The sequence below is a fragment of the Euleptes europaea genome, chromosome 3 (genome assembly GCF_029931775.1).
Source record: "Euleptes europaea isolate rEulEur1 chromosome 3, rEulEur1.hap1, whole genome shotgun sequence".
NCBI classification, from domain to species: domain Eukaryota; kingdom Metazoa; phylum Chordata; class Lepidosauria; order Squamata; family Sphaerodactylidae; genus Euleptes; species Euleptes europaea.
In genome coordinates, this window is record NC_079314.1 from 89379799 (window position 1) to 89394900 (window position 15102).

Genomic DNA, 15102 nt, shown 5'->3' on the forward strand with positions numbered 1-15102 from the left:
ATGACCAAATATCAAATTGAGCTAATAGAAACCGAAGAAATCCAAATGAAAGTTAAATATGCCAAGCAAAGACTTTTTGAAAGAGCAAACAAACCTGGTCGTTTTTTAGCAAATCAACTTAGACAACAAGAGAAAATAAGGAAGATTACTGGGGCTAAGGCAAATGGAATAATTCATAATAAACAAGAAGAAATTGAAAAAATATTTGTTGACTACTACAAGCAACTATATGCGAAGGACGATTTGCAAGAAGACGGACTGACAACTTACTTATCAGATGCACAACTATTTAAGTTACCAAAAGAAGATCAAGAGAGTCTTAACCAGAAGATATCGACTCAAGAAATTGTAGACGCTATAAATAATCTGAAACCAGATAAAGCACCAGGTCCGGACGGTATTACCCCACAATTTTACAAGTTGTTTGAACAACAACTGACTCCGGTTTTACTTTCTCTTTACAATGAAGTAATTGAAGAAGGTAAGATCCCTTCGTCCTGGCAGGAAGCACACATCTCTCTGATTCCAAAAGAAGGCACAGATCAATTTCTTCCTCAAGCCTATAGACCAATTTCATTGTTGAACATTGATTACAAAATTTTTGTCTCTATAATTACCAAAAGATTTCAAAAATTTGTTGGCAAATTGGTACATCCAGACCAAACCGGATTTATTCCAAAGAGACTTATGAGAGATAACGTACGTTTGATTCTTAGTGCAATCAAATACATAAAGTCTAAATCATTAAAAGCCGCAATGATCTTTCTAGATGCAGAGAAAGCTTTTGATAATGTCTCTTGGCATTTTATTTCCAAGATTTTACAACAAATGGACTGTGGAGACACTCTTTTAACGATTTTCAACGCAATATACTCTGTTCAGAAAGCACGTCTCTTGATCAATGGTTCATTGTCAACAGAATTTGCTATTACAAAAGGCACAAGACAAGGTTGTCCACTTTCTCCACTTTTATTTGATTTATCAATGGAAATCCTTTCGAATTATATCAGAAATGATTCAAAGATTAAAGGTCTCACAGTAGGAAACGAAGAACATAAAATCAAAAGCTATGCAGATGATGTTGTCTTAATCTGTCAGAACCCTGGACAAATACTTCCACAAGTTTATAATCACATTATGGAATATGCAAAGCATTCTGGTTACAAATTGAACAAAACAAAGACGAAAATTATGACCTTTAATACTACAACAGATGAAGATAAATACATTACAGAAGTTTCTGGCTGTCACATTGCCAAGGAACCGGTTAAATATCTGGGTGTCAACATATCCTCACAAAACAAGACACTTTTAAGGTCAAATTATTTGAAAACCTGGGGAAAAATAGAAAAGGACTTGAGTTTATGGTCAAATATGAACATTTCATGGTTGGGTAGGATATCGGTGATAAAGATGAATGTACTTCCAAGACTGAACTTTTTGTTTCAATTTTTGCCGATTGATATTCCAGATAGAACAATAGAAAGTTGGCAAAAACAAATTAACCGATTTGTCTGGAATGGAAAAAAACCGAGAATAAGATTCAAAGTGTTACAAGATGAAAAGAAAAGAGGAGGATTAGCATTACCCAACCTTAAATTATATTATCATGCCGCTTGCCTGACTTGGACTGCAGAATGGATAAAATACCCAATATCCAGACATCTCATTTTGGAACGAGCGGACCTTGGACAAGGTTTTCATAAAGTTTTGTGGGATACATCGACAAGAATTCAAAAAGATAAAGTACCAGAAGATTCTGATGTTAAAATGGTGTTATTGAAAGTATGGAAAAAATATAAAAAGAGAATAAGTCCTTCTCCACCATCTATAATGTCACCAGTTGAAGCTTATCATGACAATGTTAAACTAAAACCGGGTGTTCATTTTACTTATAATCAAATGATCGAGTCTACAGGAGAAATCAAGACTTTGACCAATCTTCAAGAAAACTTCCAAAAACTGAATTGGTTAACTTATTTACAACTGAGATCTAATATACAAAAAGACTGTCTTCATCCTCAACCATTTCGTGAATTAACAGAATTTGAGCAGATAATCTCTAAAAACGATTTACACCTACTAGGAAAAATTTATAAGCTTCTACTGAAATACGAAACAGAAGAAGAACAAGTGAAAATCAACATGATAAAATGGATGCAAAACTTTGGAGAAATGATTAATATGGACTTATGGGAAAAACTTTGCACTTCTGAAATGAAATATACCGTCTCCCAAGAAGTGAAAGAAAATTGGTATAAAACATTCTATAGATGGTACCTGACTCCCAACATGCTTTCTCAGATGACTACTCCTGGAAAAAGAGGTGCCTGTTGGAAATGCCAAGATACTGATGGTTCATACTTTCATATCTGGTGGACATGCCCAAAGTTACAAACATATTGGAAAAGAATTCATCAAGAACTACAGACAATGTTCAATATTAAGTTAACAATTGATCCAAAATCCTATCTTCTCAGTATAGTGCCCCCTAACCTACCGTTGGAATTTCATGACGTCTTTAAATATGCTACGACAGCAGCTAGAACGGTTCTTGCAAGAACTTGGAAACAAACTATAATACCTGATATAGAAGACTGGAAAGAAAAACTATTGGAATATGCCTGTATGGCCAAGATGACTTTCGAGACAAACCAAAAATCTAATGAATCCACAGAGCAATTTGAAGAAAAGTGGGTGACATTCTACAATTACATGAATTCTAGCTAATTGAAAGAAATGTGATGTTTAAATACATTTAATTTGTTATAAAGGATTGTGAGTAACATTAGACTCTTATATAACAGAATATTAGTATAAGTAGAATAATATAATGAGGTTTTGCAACATCTTTTTTTTTCTTTTATTAACATAGAGAAAGTCTCACAACATGTATCTGAACTCATTTTTTTTTTCAAACAGTGTATTGTTTTTATACTATGATGCCTTATCCCTTCCCTTTTTTTTCCTGTACCCCTTCATTAATACAAATAAAATTTACAAAAAAAAAAAAAAAAAAAAAAAACATTTATAAACCTGCAAGATTGCTTACAATTAGCCAGTGACAGAATGGTCATTTATGCAAGGTCGCTTTAATCTCCTTTATTACCTGTTTCAGCCAGGATGAAATTTTTCAGTATGCACGCTATCTCGTTCCTTGGAAGCTCAACACTGTTTTGACGCAGAACGAACCCGGCTTTTCCCATTCCTCTTCTGGCCCAAATTAAACCATTCATCCTGGCTCATTCTGGAATCACAGAGTGTGCATACTGCATTGGGGGAAACACAGAAGATTGGCTTCTCTCACAGCCAATCACGAAGCAGTGTGTAAAGAGGCGGGGATTCAAGTGCTTCCTGCTACCTCGGAGCTCTTTCTGAGCAAAAGAAAGGCTTTTTAAAAACGAGGCTTGGATTCCCCCCCCTTCTTTCAGGTAGCTCCGTTTTTTTGTTCTTAAAATGCTTTTTTATGCAGCAGTTGGGTTTTGGGGGAAGGAAATCTTCTCTCACGGTAAGCCAATTACAGAGCAGCATTTAAAGGGGTGGGACGATTTGAGTTTGGGAGACTGCTTTTGTGTATTCATGGCTCGATTAGCATACAGTTTCGTCCCTTATCATTCAAGCCAATGCATACAGTTTTCCCCAACCCGGCTTACTTTAATATGCAATGAACCCAGGTCCAAGCAGGAAGATCCAGCCCATGCATAAAAGACCAATGTCTTTCTTGTTTGTTTTCTGCCGGAAACATTTCAGCTGGAATATGTGACACTGGCTCCATCTAGAGGCAGGAAAAAGGTACATCGAAATATGGGGTATTCATTTATATTGTTAATGAAAGTTTCAATTTAATTTTTCCACGATTTAGGGCTTCAAAGAAGCTTAAAACATTACCTTAAACAACATAAAACACCAAGAAAAAAATGATTTAAATAACAATGTAATAAGTTAAATAACCTGAGAAAACATGTCTCCAACTATTCTCTATGAAAGAGCATGTACAGTATCCCTTAAAGGTTCACCAAGTTTCTGATCATATGTTCCCATTCTGTTTAATTTACATATGTCTTAAATATGAAGGCACTGAGAGTAGAATCTTTCAGGCCTTGGCTACCTGCTGTAATAGGCTTGGTGTATCAAAATTGGGTGTGGGTCATGTCCATCCATCCTGCCAAGCTCCTTCTACCACATCTACAAAAGAACTGTGATTCTTGATTGGCATCTGAAATAATTTTTGGATGGACTTTGGTGTTTCTGTATTTCAGTGAGAGAACCAAAAAACCAAAGACATTAATTGAATGCAGCCTCCTGGAGACCATATGCTGCAGCAGTGAAAAAGGCAAACTCTATGCTGGGGATTATTAGGAAAGGGACTGTAAATAGCATGGCCAATATTATAGTGCCCCTGTTTAGATCTATGGTGCGGCTTCATTTGGAATACTGTGTGCAGTTCTGGTCACTGTATCACAAAAATGACATAGCAGAACTGGAAAAAGTACCGAAGAGCGCAACCAAGATGATCAGGGGTTTGGAGCACCTTTCCTACGGGGCTTTTCAGGTCAGAAAAGAGATGACTAAGGGGACATGATCAAGATTTATAAAATTATGCATGGGGTAGACAGAGTGGAAGGAGATAACTTTTTATTCCTCTCCCCAAATACTAGAAATTGAAGACATCCAATGAAGCTGATTCTGGATGGACAAAGGGAAATACTTTTTACACAATGAGTAATTAAAATGTGGATGTGTGATGGCCACAGGCATAGACATAGAGAGCTTTCAAAGGGAAATTAAACAGATTCATGGAGGACAGGATCCATATCAGTGGCTACTAGCCATGGTGACCGAAGGGAACCTCCACATTGAGGAAGTAAACCTCTGAGTATCAGTGCCAGGAGGCAACATCAGGGGAAGGCTTCAGCTTCTATGCCCTATTGTTGGGCCTCCAGAATAACTGGTTGGCCATTGTGTGAAACAGGATGTTGGACCAGTCAGACCACTGGTCTGATCTGTCAGGGTTCTTCTGATGTTCTTATACTGTAACTGTACACCTAATTGCCTAGTGGCATCTCACAAAGGATGCCTGTAAGATCAGACCTTAAGATCATGGCCTGAGGATTTTGCCTGCTACCCTTCTGTCATTTAAAATTGTGTAATATCAAGCCTGATGAAGACCTCTGGTGAGCTCAAACGTTCACAAGACAGAGTTTTGTACTAATTTGTTTGGTTCAATAAAAACGTACAGAGATTTTGTTTTGTTTTTTTGGATTTTGTTGTTGCACAGCACAACCACTAGAGGGCGTAGGATGTCAGAAAAATAAATTTCTTGCTATCATGTATTGCGGTGCCCTCAGGATGGCCCAGATTAGTCCGATCTCGTCAGATCTCAAAAGCTAAGCAGGATTAGCCCTGGTTAGTACTTGGATGGGAGACCACCAAGCAAGTCTAGGGTTGCTACACAGAGGCACAGGCACCGCCTCTGTTTGTCCCTTGCCTTGAAACCCTGGGGGTGGGGGTCACCATGACTGCATTTTCCATGCAACTTGACGGCAGTTTCCACCACCACCGTGTCTTGCAGCAGCAATCCTCTTGGGAGGGCTTACAAAACTTTGTCCTAAGATAACTTACCTAGACTAATTTAATGGTAACTAGGAGGGTTGTGAACCTCCAGATGGGGGCTGCTGTTTTCCAGGATTTTCAATTGATCTCCAGACTACAAAGATCCATTTCCCTGGAAAGAAAATGGCAGCTTTGGTGGGTAGAATCTAAGGCATCATATCCTTGCTAGGCTCCTGCCCCGCCCCATCTCAGGCTCTGCCGTCAAATCTTCAGGAATTCCCCAACCTAGAGTTGGCAATCCTAATGACTAGTTACATTTAATATCTCTGTTGTATTTGCAATGAGACAAATTAAAGTGGAGCAGAGGGGATCTTTTCCATCCTTTCAGGACATGTTTCTGGATGCTTTGTTAGTGATTTATTTACTTCACTTAAACCCCAACTTTCTCTTCAATGGAGACCCAAAGCAGCTTACATCATTCTCCTCAATTTATCCTCATAACAACCCTGTCTGGTAGGATAGGCTGAGAGGTCACCCAGCAAGCTTCCAGAGCAGAAGGGGGGGTTTGAACCTGGGTGTCTCAGACTCTAGTCTGTCACTCCAACCATTACACTACACTGGGAACACTGATGGAGAGTGCAGCATCAAAGGGTGATAATAATTTTGATTAATTAAAATGAGGATACATGTGAGTAGAGAAAACCAATAAAAAACTTCAAGAAGTTAAAAGAGATCAGTATGTTTTGAAAATAAACAAAAAAATGAGTAAACAAGACTATGTTGATGCAGGAAAGTTAGGAATAGAAAATATCAGTGACTATTACAGTGCAGTTGTACTTTCCCCAACACAATCAATCAAAGCTACTTACAGAAAAAAAAAGTCCTGTCCCTTTAATAGAAGGACAGGGGATGTTATTTACCTTCATGCCAAGAAAAGCTACAGCAGCCCATTTCCAGTCATTAAGCCTTTATTAAAGAAGCGGGACATTTTTATCTAGGCTTGTTGAGAACTTTAATACTTGGAAGGGCATAGTACACTGCCTGTCAGACCTAATCAAGGCACATGTACAATGAATAACTGAATGAATGGATTGGAGGAGAAATCAGGCTACAGGAACTCATAATTTTCTCTTAGCAATTGACTGAGCCACAGTCTGAAAGTACCCTGAAAAACAGCAGTAAATGGTGAATCGGCCTTCCTGATTTTGCTAAGTGAATTTAACATATGTAGTTATGGTTGCCTACAACCTGGAGGAAAATAAATGTTCTGTCCCCTTAACTGGCTTAATTTTTTAGAAATGGGTCGTTGATGTGCACATTACTAAACATTAAGCCTGTATTAAAGGGCCAAGACGTTTTTTCCCCCTCTCCAAGCCATTGGCATAACCAAGCCATTCCATAACTGGAATTTTTGGTTGGGACTGCAACCTTAATTTAAAATACCCAAGGTAAACCAGAAAGAGTCCTTTTGTAGCCAATAAAAATGCTGGGATAGAAACGTTTTGTGAGCCCTTTCTAAGCAAGTGCAATGTAGAAGTTACTTCCTCAAAACTACGTTGGCTCATGTAAATAGTTATAAAAAAGAAAGTATCCCTGTATGATGAGGTAATACGTTTAACTGAATCAAAAGTCTGGAAGGTAACAGATGCGATTGCTTAAGAGACGGCTCTGGGTCACGTATTTGTGTCATTCTTTGCATTGATGGGGAGAAAGTAAAACTCCATTTTGGGCGATGCCGTTCTTGGAAGTGAGTGCTATTTAAATCACCGAGACGTTCATTGTGAACCCATGCATTTTTACCTGCATTTAACGGGGCTAGCTCCCAAGAAAGCGTGCATAAGCAATGAGTTTAGGACAGAAGTAAGAAGAATAGATTCACGAGACCCGACGATATGTACGGGTCTGTAGGAAAGTCACATTTCACGGCGCACCGTCCCTTTAAGGCCGCCTTCCTCTCCAACACCACGCTCAGCCCCTCCAACCTCACCTACAGGCGATGACATAATCTCTGCCTTCTAATTGGCCGCTTCCTGCCTCAGTCACCTTTATCGCGCCGCCCACCCCTCCCTCTCGCGCCGTTCGGGCCCCCAGTTACACGGCAGCCGTTGACGGGCGCGCGAGGCGCTCACTCATCTCGGCCCCTTCTGATTGGCTAGCGCGATCCGCCTGTCTCCGAGCCCTGGAACCTGGGGGGCGGGAGCTTCCGTGGCTGTGAGGAGCTGAGCCGGTGGCGAGGCCAGGTCGCTGCTCGCGCCGGGGGAAGTTTCCGACTGGTGGGGGTGGCGGAAGGGCAGGACGGCTGTGGCGACTGGGATGGAGCCGTGACCAGGTGAGGGGGAAGAAGGCAGGTATGGGGCTTTGGCCCTCGGGGGGGGGGGGAGACAGAGGAACGTGCCGGTGCTTCATCCCTTCCGCGCAGGGGGCCCCTTTCGTGGATGGGGCAGGGAACCGCCCCTCTGGAAGGCACGACCCGGGGCTGCTTTCGCCGCTTGCCTGCACTGGGTTTGGGCGGGGCACGTCAGGGTCCTCTACCAACCCCCCCCGGCGGTGTTGGGGCATTGGTCTCCCAACCGCGCCCTTCATCTTCAGCCAACCTCTTCAGCCCCCCCCCCACCGGTTTTCTTTGGCAGAGCCTTGCGAGGGCGATCCCTCCCACGACTCGGTCTGGCTGACTTCAGTAGTAGAAAAGAGCAAGAGTCCAGTAGCACCTTAAAGATTAACAAAAATATTTTCTGGCAGGGTGTGAGCTTTCGTGAGCCACAGCGTGAGCTGTGGCTCACGAAAGCTCCTACCCTGCCAGAAAATATTTTTGTTAGTCTTTAAGGTGCTACTGGGTTCTTGCCCTTTTCTACTACTGCAGACAGACTAACACGGCTACCCACTGTGGATGACTTCAGTGTGCCCCGATGCCTTCTCCGGCCTCACCATTTCCCATATTCTCCGGTAGCTTTGCTGTAGTGAGCCACAGCTGAATCCCCCCCTCGTTAGTCAGGCTTCTGCTTTCCCCTGTAAGCCCCCCCCCCAATCTGTCTTTCCTTTGCCAAAACTTAACTGTTGCGTTTTCTTTTTCGCTGTGAATCTGTTAGCATGACTTGATCTCCTCCTCCATCCCTATGGTTTGCTCTGTGCGCCAGAGCTCCCCCAGAAAGCTCAGTTTCAGTTGCATAGGAGATGTGTATCATTGGGTTGCCTGTGTAATTAATTTCAGGACACCGGTAAGCCCCTGGTTCTGTTTCAGAGTGCTGAACTGTGAGTGTGGGCCTATTTGTTAGGACCATTGGGTGTTTGGGGCGAGTTTATTGTGTGCATTCATGAGCGCATGCTGAATATGGTTTTAGACATGCATTGGGAAGATTTTGTTTATTGATGCATCTGTGTGTGTGCACGCGCTGAAAAACAAATGCAAGCTGAAGAGTAAGTGTATGTCCTTTTTTTCATTCTGGAGTGGGAGCCAGTTCACACACAGCCTCTTTTCATGGCAACCATGCATGTGATGGCCCTTTGAATAAAGTGGTTCACTCACTTGGTATGCTCTCTTTAAGATGCATTAGATAATTATTTTTTTAGGGCTGCTTTCTGTGTTTTAAGATATGGGAGCGCTCCTGGCTTTCCCCATTTAGAAAGCATCTCAAGATCTGAGGAATACATATTCATTCTGTTTGTTATCTGACATTTAAGTGACTTACCAGAAGAGTTCTGTGTTAAATAGCTTTATGACTATGGCCCCATTTACATCCACAGTAAGGGTTTCCCATGCTTATTGGCATAAACGTAAGTCTCCTGTTTGCTTTTAAGAGTGATATCCAAGGTGCAGTTTACCAGCTCTGAGGAATATAGCATGGGGAAAAGGGTACACAAGGGATTTGGGATTTGTATTGGGCAACCAGATAAGTTGTGAAGTGTGCTAACTATGTAGTTACAGTTGGGTAGAGAAACTATAAAGATTAAATGTCTGTAGGCACTCTAAGGCTGGAAGAAATCCAACTGTGTTGTGTGGGGATTTCCATTCCACACCCATCTCTACAGTTTGCTTTTCTGCAGGCGGTATGGATCCTCACATTCTTGTCTGTGTACCATAACCCAATGAATAATCAGTGTAGATGCACCAGTGCTTCCTAAGTGTCTGGGGATGAAGAGTTTCTAGATATGAATGATGCCCTGAAACAATTCCTGGATGTGATTTAAGAATTGCCAGTTACACTTTTAATCAGCTTCTGATCATGAATCAAAGGTCTATTCTGCAATGTGAAGCTTGGGCTCCAGATTGTACCTAGCTGGCTAGTATCTTACAAATAACAATTGTGCGTAGCAAAAAGAGTCTATCCGCTAATTACAATGGTGCCTAGGAAGTTTAATATGAAAGTTGAGGAATGGCATGTCATAGCACTTTAGAAATGGCCCTGATACTGACCACCTGTTTCTGTTGCCATAAGGTTTCTCTGCTCCCTGTAGCTCCTGTGAAAGAAATAACTACCGTAGTATATTTTTACCATTAAACACATTTTGACCATTTCTGTTCTGCAGTGGATTTTGGTACTAAACATTTTAAAAATCCTGAGACATGATGTTGTCTGCAGTTAATGGATGCATACCCATCTGCAATGTGAACAAGTTAAGCAATACTACATAGGTCTCCTTGAAATATATGTTGTGTGTGTATAGTAGCTGTGTAGTATATCATGTACATGTTAAAGTACAATAGAGCATTTGGCAGATGGGACAATATCTTTGGGCTCCCTGCAGATGTGAGTGTATCCTTCCCCTTTGTTGGACTTTGCTGGCAGTGGGATCAGCATACAAAGGACTTGGAGGAGATTTAGGAAGCAATCCTAATAAGCTGTACCCATGTTTGTGGGGCTTACTGCCAGGACAGTGGCTTTAAGACTGCAGCCATAAGATTGAGTGGACACAACACTGTGCGCTATTTCTATCTGATTCCATAAGCATTTTATAATATGCTCATTTTCAAGGCTAATAACTATATTTAATGTGCATGCTTTTATGATCTGTGTTTACCTAGGCAATAACCCTGTGAGGCTTGCTGTTATCCCTACATAAGGATGATAAACGTATAAGTATGATAAACCTAGACAAGAAGGCACCCATTTTGAGATTACAGTGAATCTGTAGCTGAAGGACCTAACCAGATCTGTCATACTTCCTTTCACCTGGATTGCTGTTTACACATGGTGTCATGCCAATAGTTTCACCAAGTCTCCTTTACTTTTTTAGATTGTGAATTTTGTTGAAAAAGGTGGATGGAATCCTGTAGGAAAAGGTGGATGGAATCTTGTAATGTACCTATGAGGATTTGCAGAGGGGTGGCTGTGTGTTTGTTTTGTGGCCTCTTAAAGATAACAAACTTACAGTAGCATAAGTGAGTCGGAGCCTCTTCATTTGTTAGTCCTTAAGATGCTGCAAGACTTTGTTGTGATGACAGATAAGTACTTTCTGCTTAGACTGTGAGAAATGTTATACTGAATGTGGTGCTGCTTAATGAAGTGCAGTTCTGTTTGAAGTGTGGTTGTTAGTTTAGTATTCATATATTTTAGTGAGTCTTGTATGTGTACTATAGCTTTGTGTGTCACAGAATCCTTTTATCCCAAGGATGTGGTATAATAGGTCCTGTATGTCGGACTAATGTTAGTTATTTCAGCAGCAGGGCATCCTTGCTCTGCTTCTTTTCTTCATTTGTGGGTTGATTGAATTCAATCAAGGTCCCTGGAGCTGGTTTTTTTTTAATGTATTGGCTTCTTCAGTTTACATTATAATGTGTGACTGAAGAATTGAAAGTACTTCTAAATGTTGCTCTAATGCTCCCTTTATATGTGTTAAGTAGCATTAGAGGCATTTATTCTCTGCCACATCCCTAAGAATCTTCAACTTTTAAGTACATTTTGAAACCGAATGATTACAGAAACACTGCATGTTGGCAAAATAGCACCATTGAGATCATTTTTAAAAGATGAAAAAAGAACATGTGGTGACGTATTATAGGTTCATGACTGTGATGTTATTAATAATGGTTGCTAAGACCAGTTTAGTAAGTATATTCTCCGACAATGATTATCCAGACACCAGCTAGATGCCCTGTAGAAGGCAAGGTAATGATAGCATCCTTTCTTGGTTCCCAGGGCCAGGCATAGATAGAGTTTATATTTTTTAAGCTGCCTTTTCTAGTGGTTGTCACAACTTGTGACACAGAATCCCACTAATGTGTTCTGTGGAGAGCTAGTTCTTGAATCTTCTGTCAATCAGTTCCATTAGTTGACCCAGTATTGCAGCATTTGGAGAGAATCTACTCATTAATCATAAGCCTCTATCATCCTGTTCTTTGGTCATTGGCAGATGCTTTGTCTAAGCTGAAAACTTCAACTTCTTATGATTAAGGTATAAGGATTTCCCTATCCTTTTAAGTTGCCCTTTTCTCTTCCTTTGCCTTTTAGTTGAAGTGAAGCTTTTATTCCTATTAATGAGGTCTTCCAGGCACTTCATGACTGTTTGAAGCTGTCTCTGAATGCTTCATCCTCTTAAATCCAGATTGCTTGAATTTCAGTAATACAGCCTTTAAATCTGTGAGTAAGCCTTTGAATACATCAGTTTGTTTTTGGATGTGTCCAAGAAGAAAAGAAATGTCAAGTAAAACGAAAGAGCTTGGAAAATAAAATGAAAACAGATCTTTGTTGAATATCCTAATTCCCTTCCCTCAACAGTACAGGGTAGTGTAGGGTGTTGTGTGTGTCTTCAAAAATATAGAGAAATGGTAAGGGGCACTGGGTGCAGATTTCAACATCCCAAATGTATAGCTGTGCAGACACACGGCCCATTCTTTGTCTGCTGAAGTAATTTTGTGTCCTGTGATTTTAATCTCAATTTTATTCTTCCTCCTTCCATTTACTCTTTAGGATAGTACAGGAATTAATGATGAATTCAACCTCTGTTGTTAGTTTGGCAGTACATATTCAGTTAGAATTCTTTATTTTAAAATGTAGCTGGTTACATGTATTGTGAAAGTCAGGTTGTTTTTCTCTTAATATGTATAGGTATATTTGTCAGTATTTTAAATTGCTTCCTCAGCTGTTTCTGAAGTATTGATACAAAATGCAAATCCTTGTAAAATTGCTTTTAAACTCTCCATTTTGCCAATGTTTTGGGAGTTTTGTTTTAGGAATGACCTCATCTTTGTTCCAAACTTGAGTTGCTCATTTCAGTTAAATATCTCCTGATAGGAAAGAGAGACAAACACTTCTAAAAATTAATGTCACCAAATTTTAATGTTTAGGCAAATGTTTATAAGTGTCTTGGCCTTTTGGCTATGGTCAAGTGTAGTGTGTAAGCATTTTATGGTACTGTTTAATGAACACTTTCTTTGTTTTTTCAAATAGTTTTTCTTCTATTTGCAATTTCTGTAAATTAGCATTGGCGTTTGGGTTTTTATCATGTATGGCATTCAGCTATTTCAAGGCTAAATAACTGGCATATTTTAAATTCAGAAGGGATGAGTTTCCCAGAATGAAGTGTTTGATTGCTAGGCTTGCATGTTTCCTAGCACTGCTTTCAAATACCATAGTTAACAAGAAAAACCAGCCATTGTGTCAAATATGAAATCAAGTGTTTTCAAGTCTAACTTTTTGTCCTTCAAGGAATGCAGGATGGCCAACATGGTCCCCACTCCAGTTGTTTTATCCTCTCACCAACCATGTGAGGTAGGTTAGACTGAGAGTGTATGGCTAGCCTCATTACCATGAGGTAGATGGCTGATTAGGGACTTGAATCCAGGTACTACGAGCCCTACTCCAGCAGTCTTAATTGCTACATCTCGTTGGCTTGCTGGTTCTCTTCCCCAACTTCTTCGAAAGGCTGATGAAGGGAGTGTGAGCCAAGCCTATATTTAACAAGTAGTTCCCAAAGGTTATCAAAAAGCTTTATTCCTTGGATGTTCATGCTATGGATTTGTTGTAGGTTCCCCTAGTGGACACTCCAATAGCAGTGTTACAATCCACAGGCCTGGTCTCAGAGGTTGGCGTTGGATCTGTAAAGGATGGATTGGACAGAAAAACAGACTGTGCACTGCAGAAATCCCACAAAGCCATGGCAATGACCACCAGGGCGTTAGCTACCTCCACTTTAATCTCTAGAGCAGCCATTGTGTTGGCCTGTAATCTGGTCCATCTCATTCCCAGCGACAACAGAAGGGCAATAGAGGGCACCAGCCATATTCTGGCAGACTCCTCCCTTGACTCCATTACCTTTGCATCCTGCTCTATAGTGGTGGCTTGTTTGGCTTTGCACTTGGCAAATGCATCTTCATTCTGAATCCATAGTAATAGCCCATCCATTTCAGGGTATAAGGCTGTTTGGAGACTGTCTTGATACTCCTAGCTGAAACATGTCTACAACAGCTGGCATTTCTAGTTGAGGACCCAAGCATTGACTGCTTGGGTCTTCTCCAAAGACCTTGTACCACTGGTGGCTCTGATCGATTGCCAAGGAATCCAGATCCACCCTTATCTGAACTACATCCTGATCTGCTTTCCAACTTGGGAGTGAGTGACCAGGAACACCCTCAAAACCATTCAGCTCCTGGAGAACCTATAGCTTCGTGCTCAACAGGAAGAGCAGTCGTACTCTTGCAGAGGCTGCAACAGTTTGGCATGATCATGTTGTACATCCTGGAAGACCAGGTTTCCAGGATATGGAGCTTGGCCAAGGATATGGTCAGAGCCAAGACAGCCCAGCTGATGTCTCTGCTTGCCTTCAGGGCCTAATGATTTCTTGCATAGGAACAGTTCCATGGGCCCGATTACATGCTGTACCACTCCTGTGGTTCCTCTGACCCTATCAACTAGAGATTCTGAAGAACAACAAAACCCTGAGTCTAACACTAACTCTAAGACAGAACATGATCTGGTGGTCTGACCCCAACAAACTGAGATGACAGATGGGGTCAATCATACCTCATGGAGCATATAATGCAATTCTTTACAGTTGTGAGTCTGTCCACTTAGGGAGCGTCACTGTCTGGCACCTTGGAACTCAGAGCCATCAGGAAAACACTCACCTACTTCCAGGGATTGGCATGTACTCATCAGGTCAGACAATATTTCAGCTGAGGCCCACATCATCAAACTGGGGATGGGGGTTTCCAGGTCATACCCCCTACATGCAGAGGTCCAATTCATCCTTTTCTGGGTGGAGAATCACCTACTGTCCATTTCCGCTGAATATATCCAGGGATCTCTGAATGTCCAGGCAGACTGACTGGACAGACAGACAAAAACAAATGGTCTATCAAACAGGATATTTTCCTACAAATTGCAGCTGGATTTGGGATTCCAGAGGTGGATCTGTTTGCGCCGGCATCATCAAGTAAGAGTCTTGTCCAGATAATATCACCCTCAATCAGAACAAATGGATGCCCTAACTTCTCCGTGGCCCAAGGGCCCTACTGTGCGCCTTCCTGATACTCCTGGTGATCCTGAAAGCTCTATGAAGATACATCCGGAGGAGGCAGAAGTGGTCTCTGTGGCTTCGGATTGGCCCTATGGG

General features: G+C 41.1%; 1 protein-coding gene across 1 annotated transcript in view; it reads left to right on the forward strand.

Moving 5' to 3' along the window:
• The window catches only part of MRTFA (myocardin related transcription factor A), a 139962-nt gene continuing 124860 nt past the window's right edge, over positions 1-15102 (forward strand). Inside the window, exons 1-2 of the mRNA XM_056846548.1 lie at positions 1-481; positions 14134-14270. Of these exons, the coding sequence (XP_056702526.1) occupies positions 1-481; positions 14134-14270 (618 nt within the window). The remainder of the gene's footprint in view (positions 482-14133; positions 14271-15102) is intronic.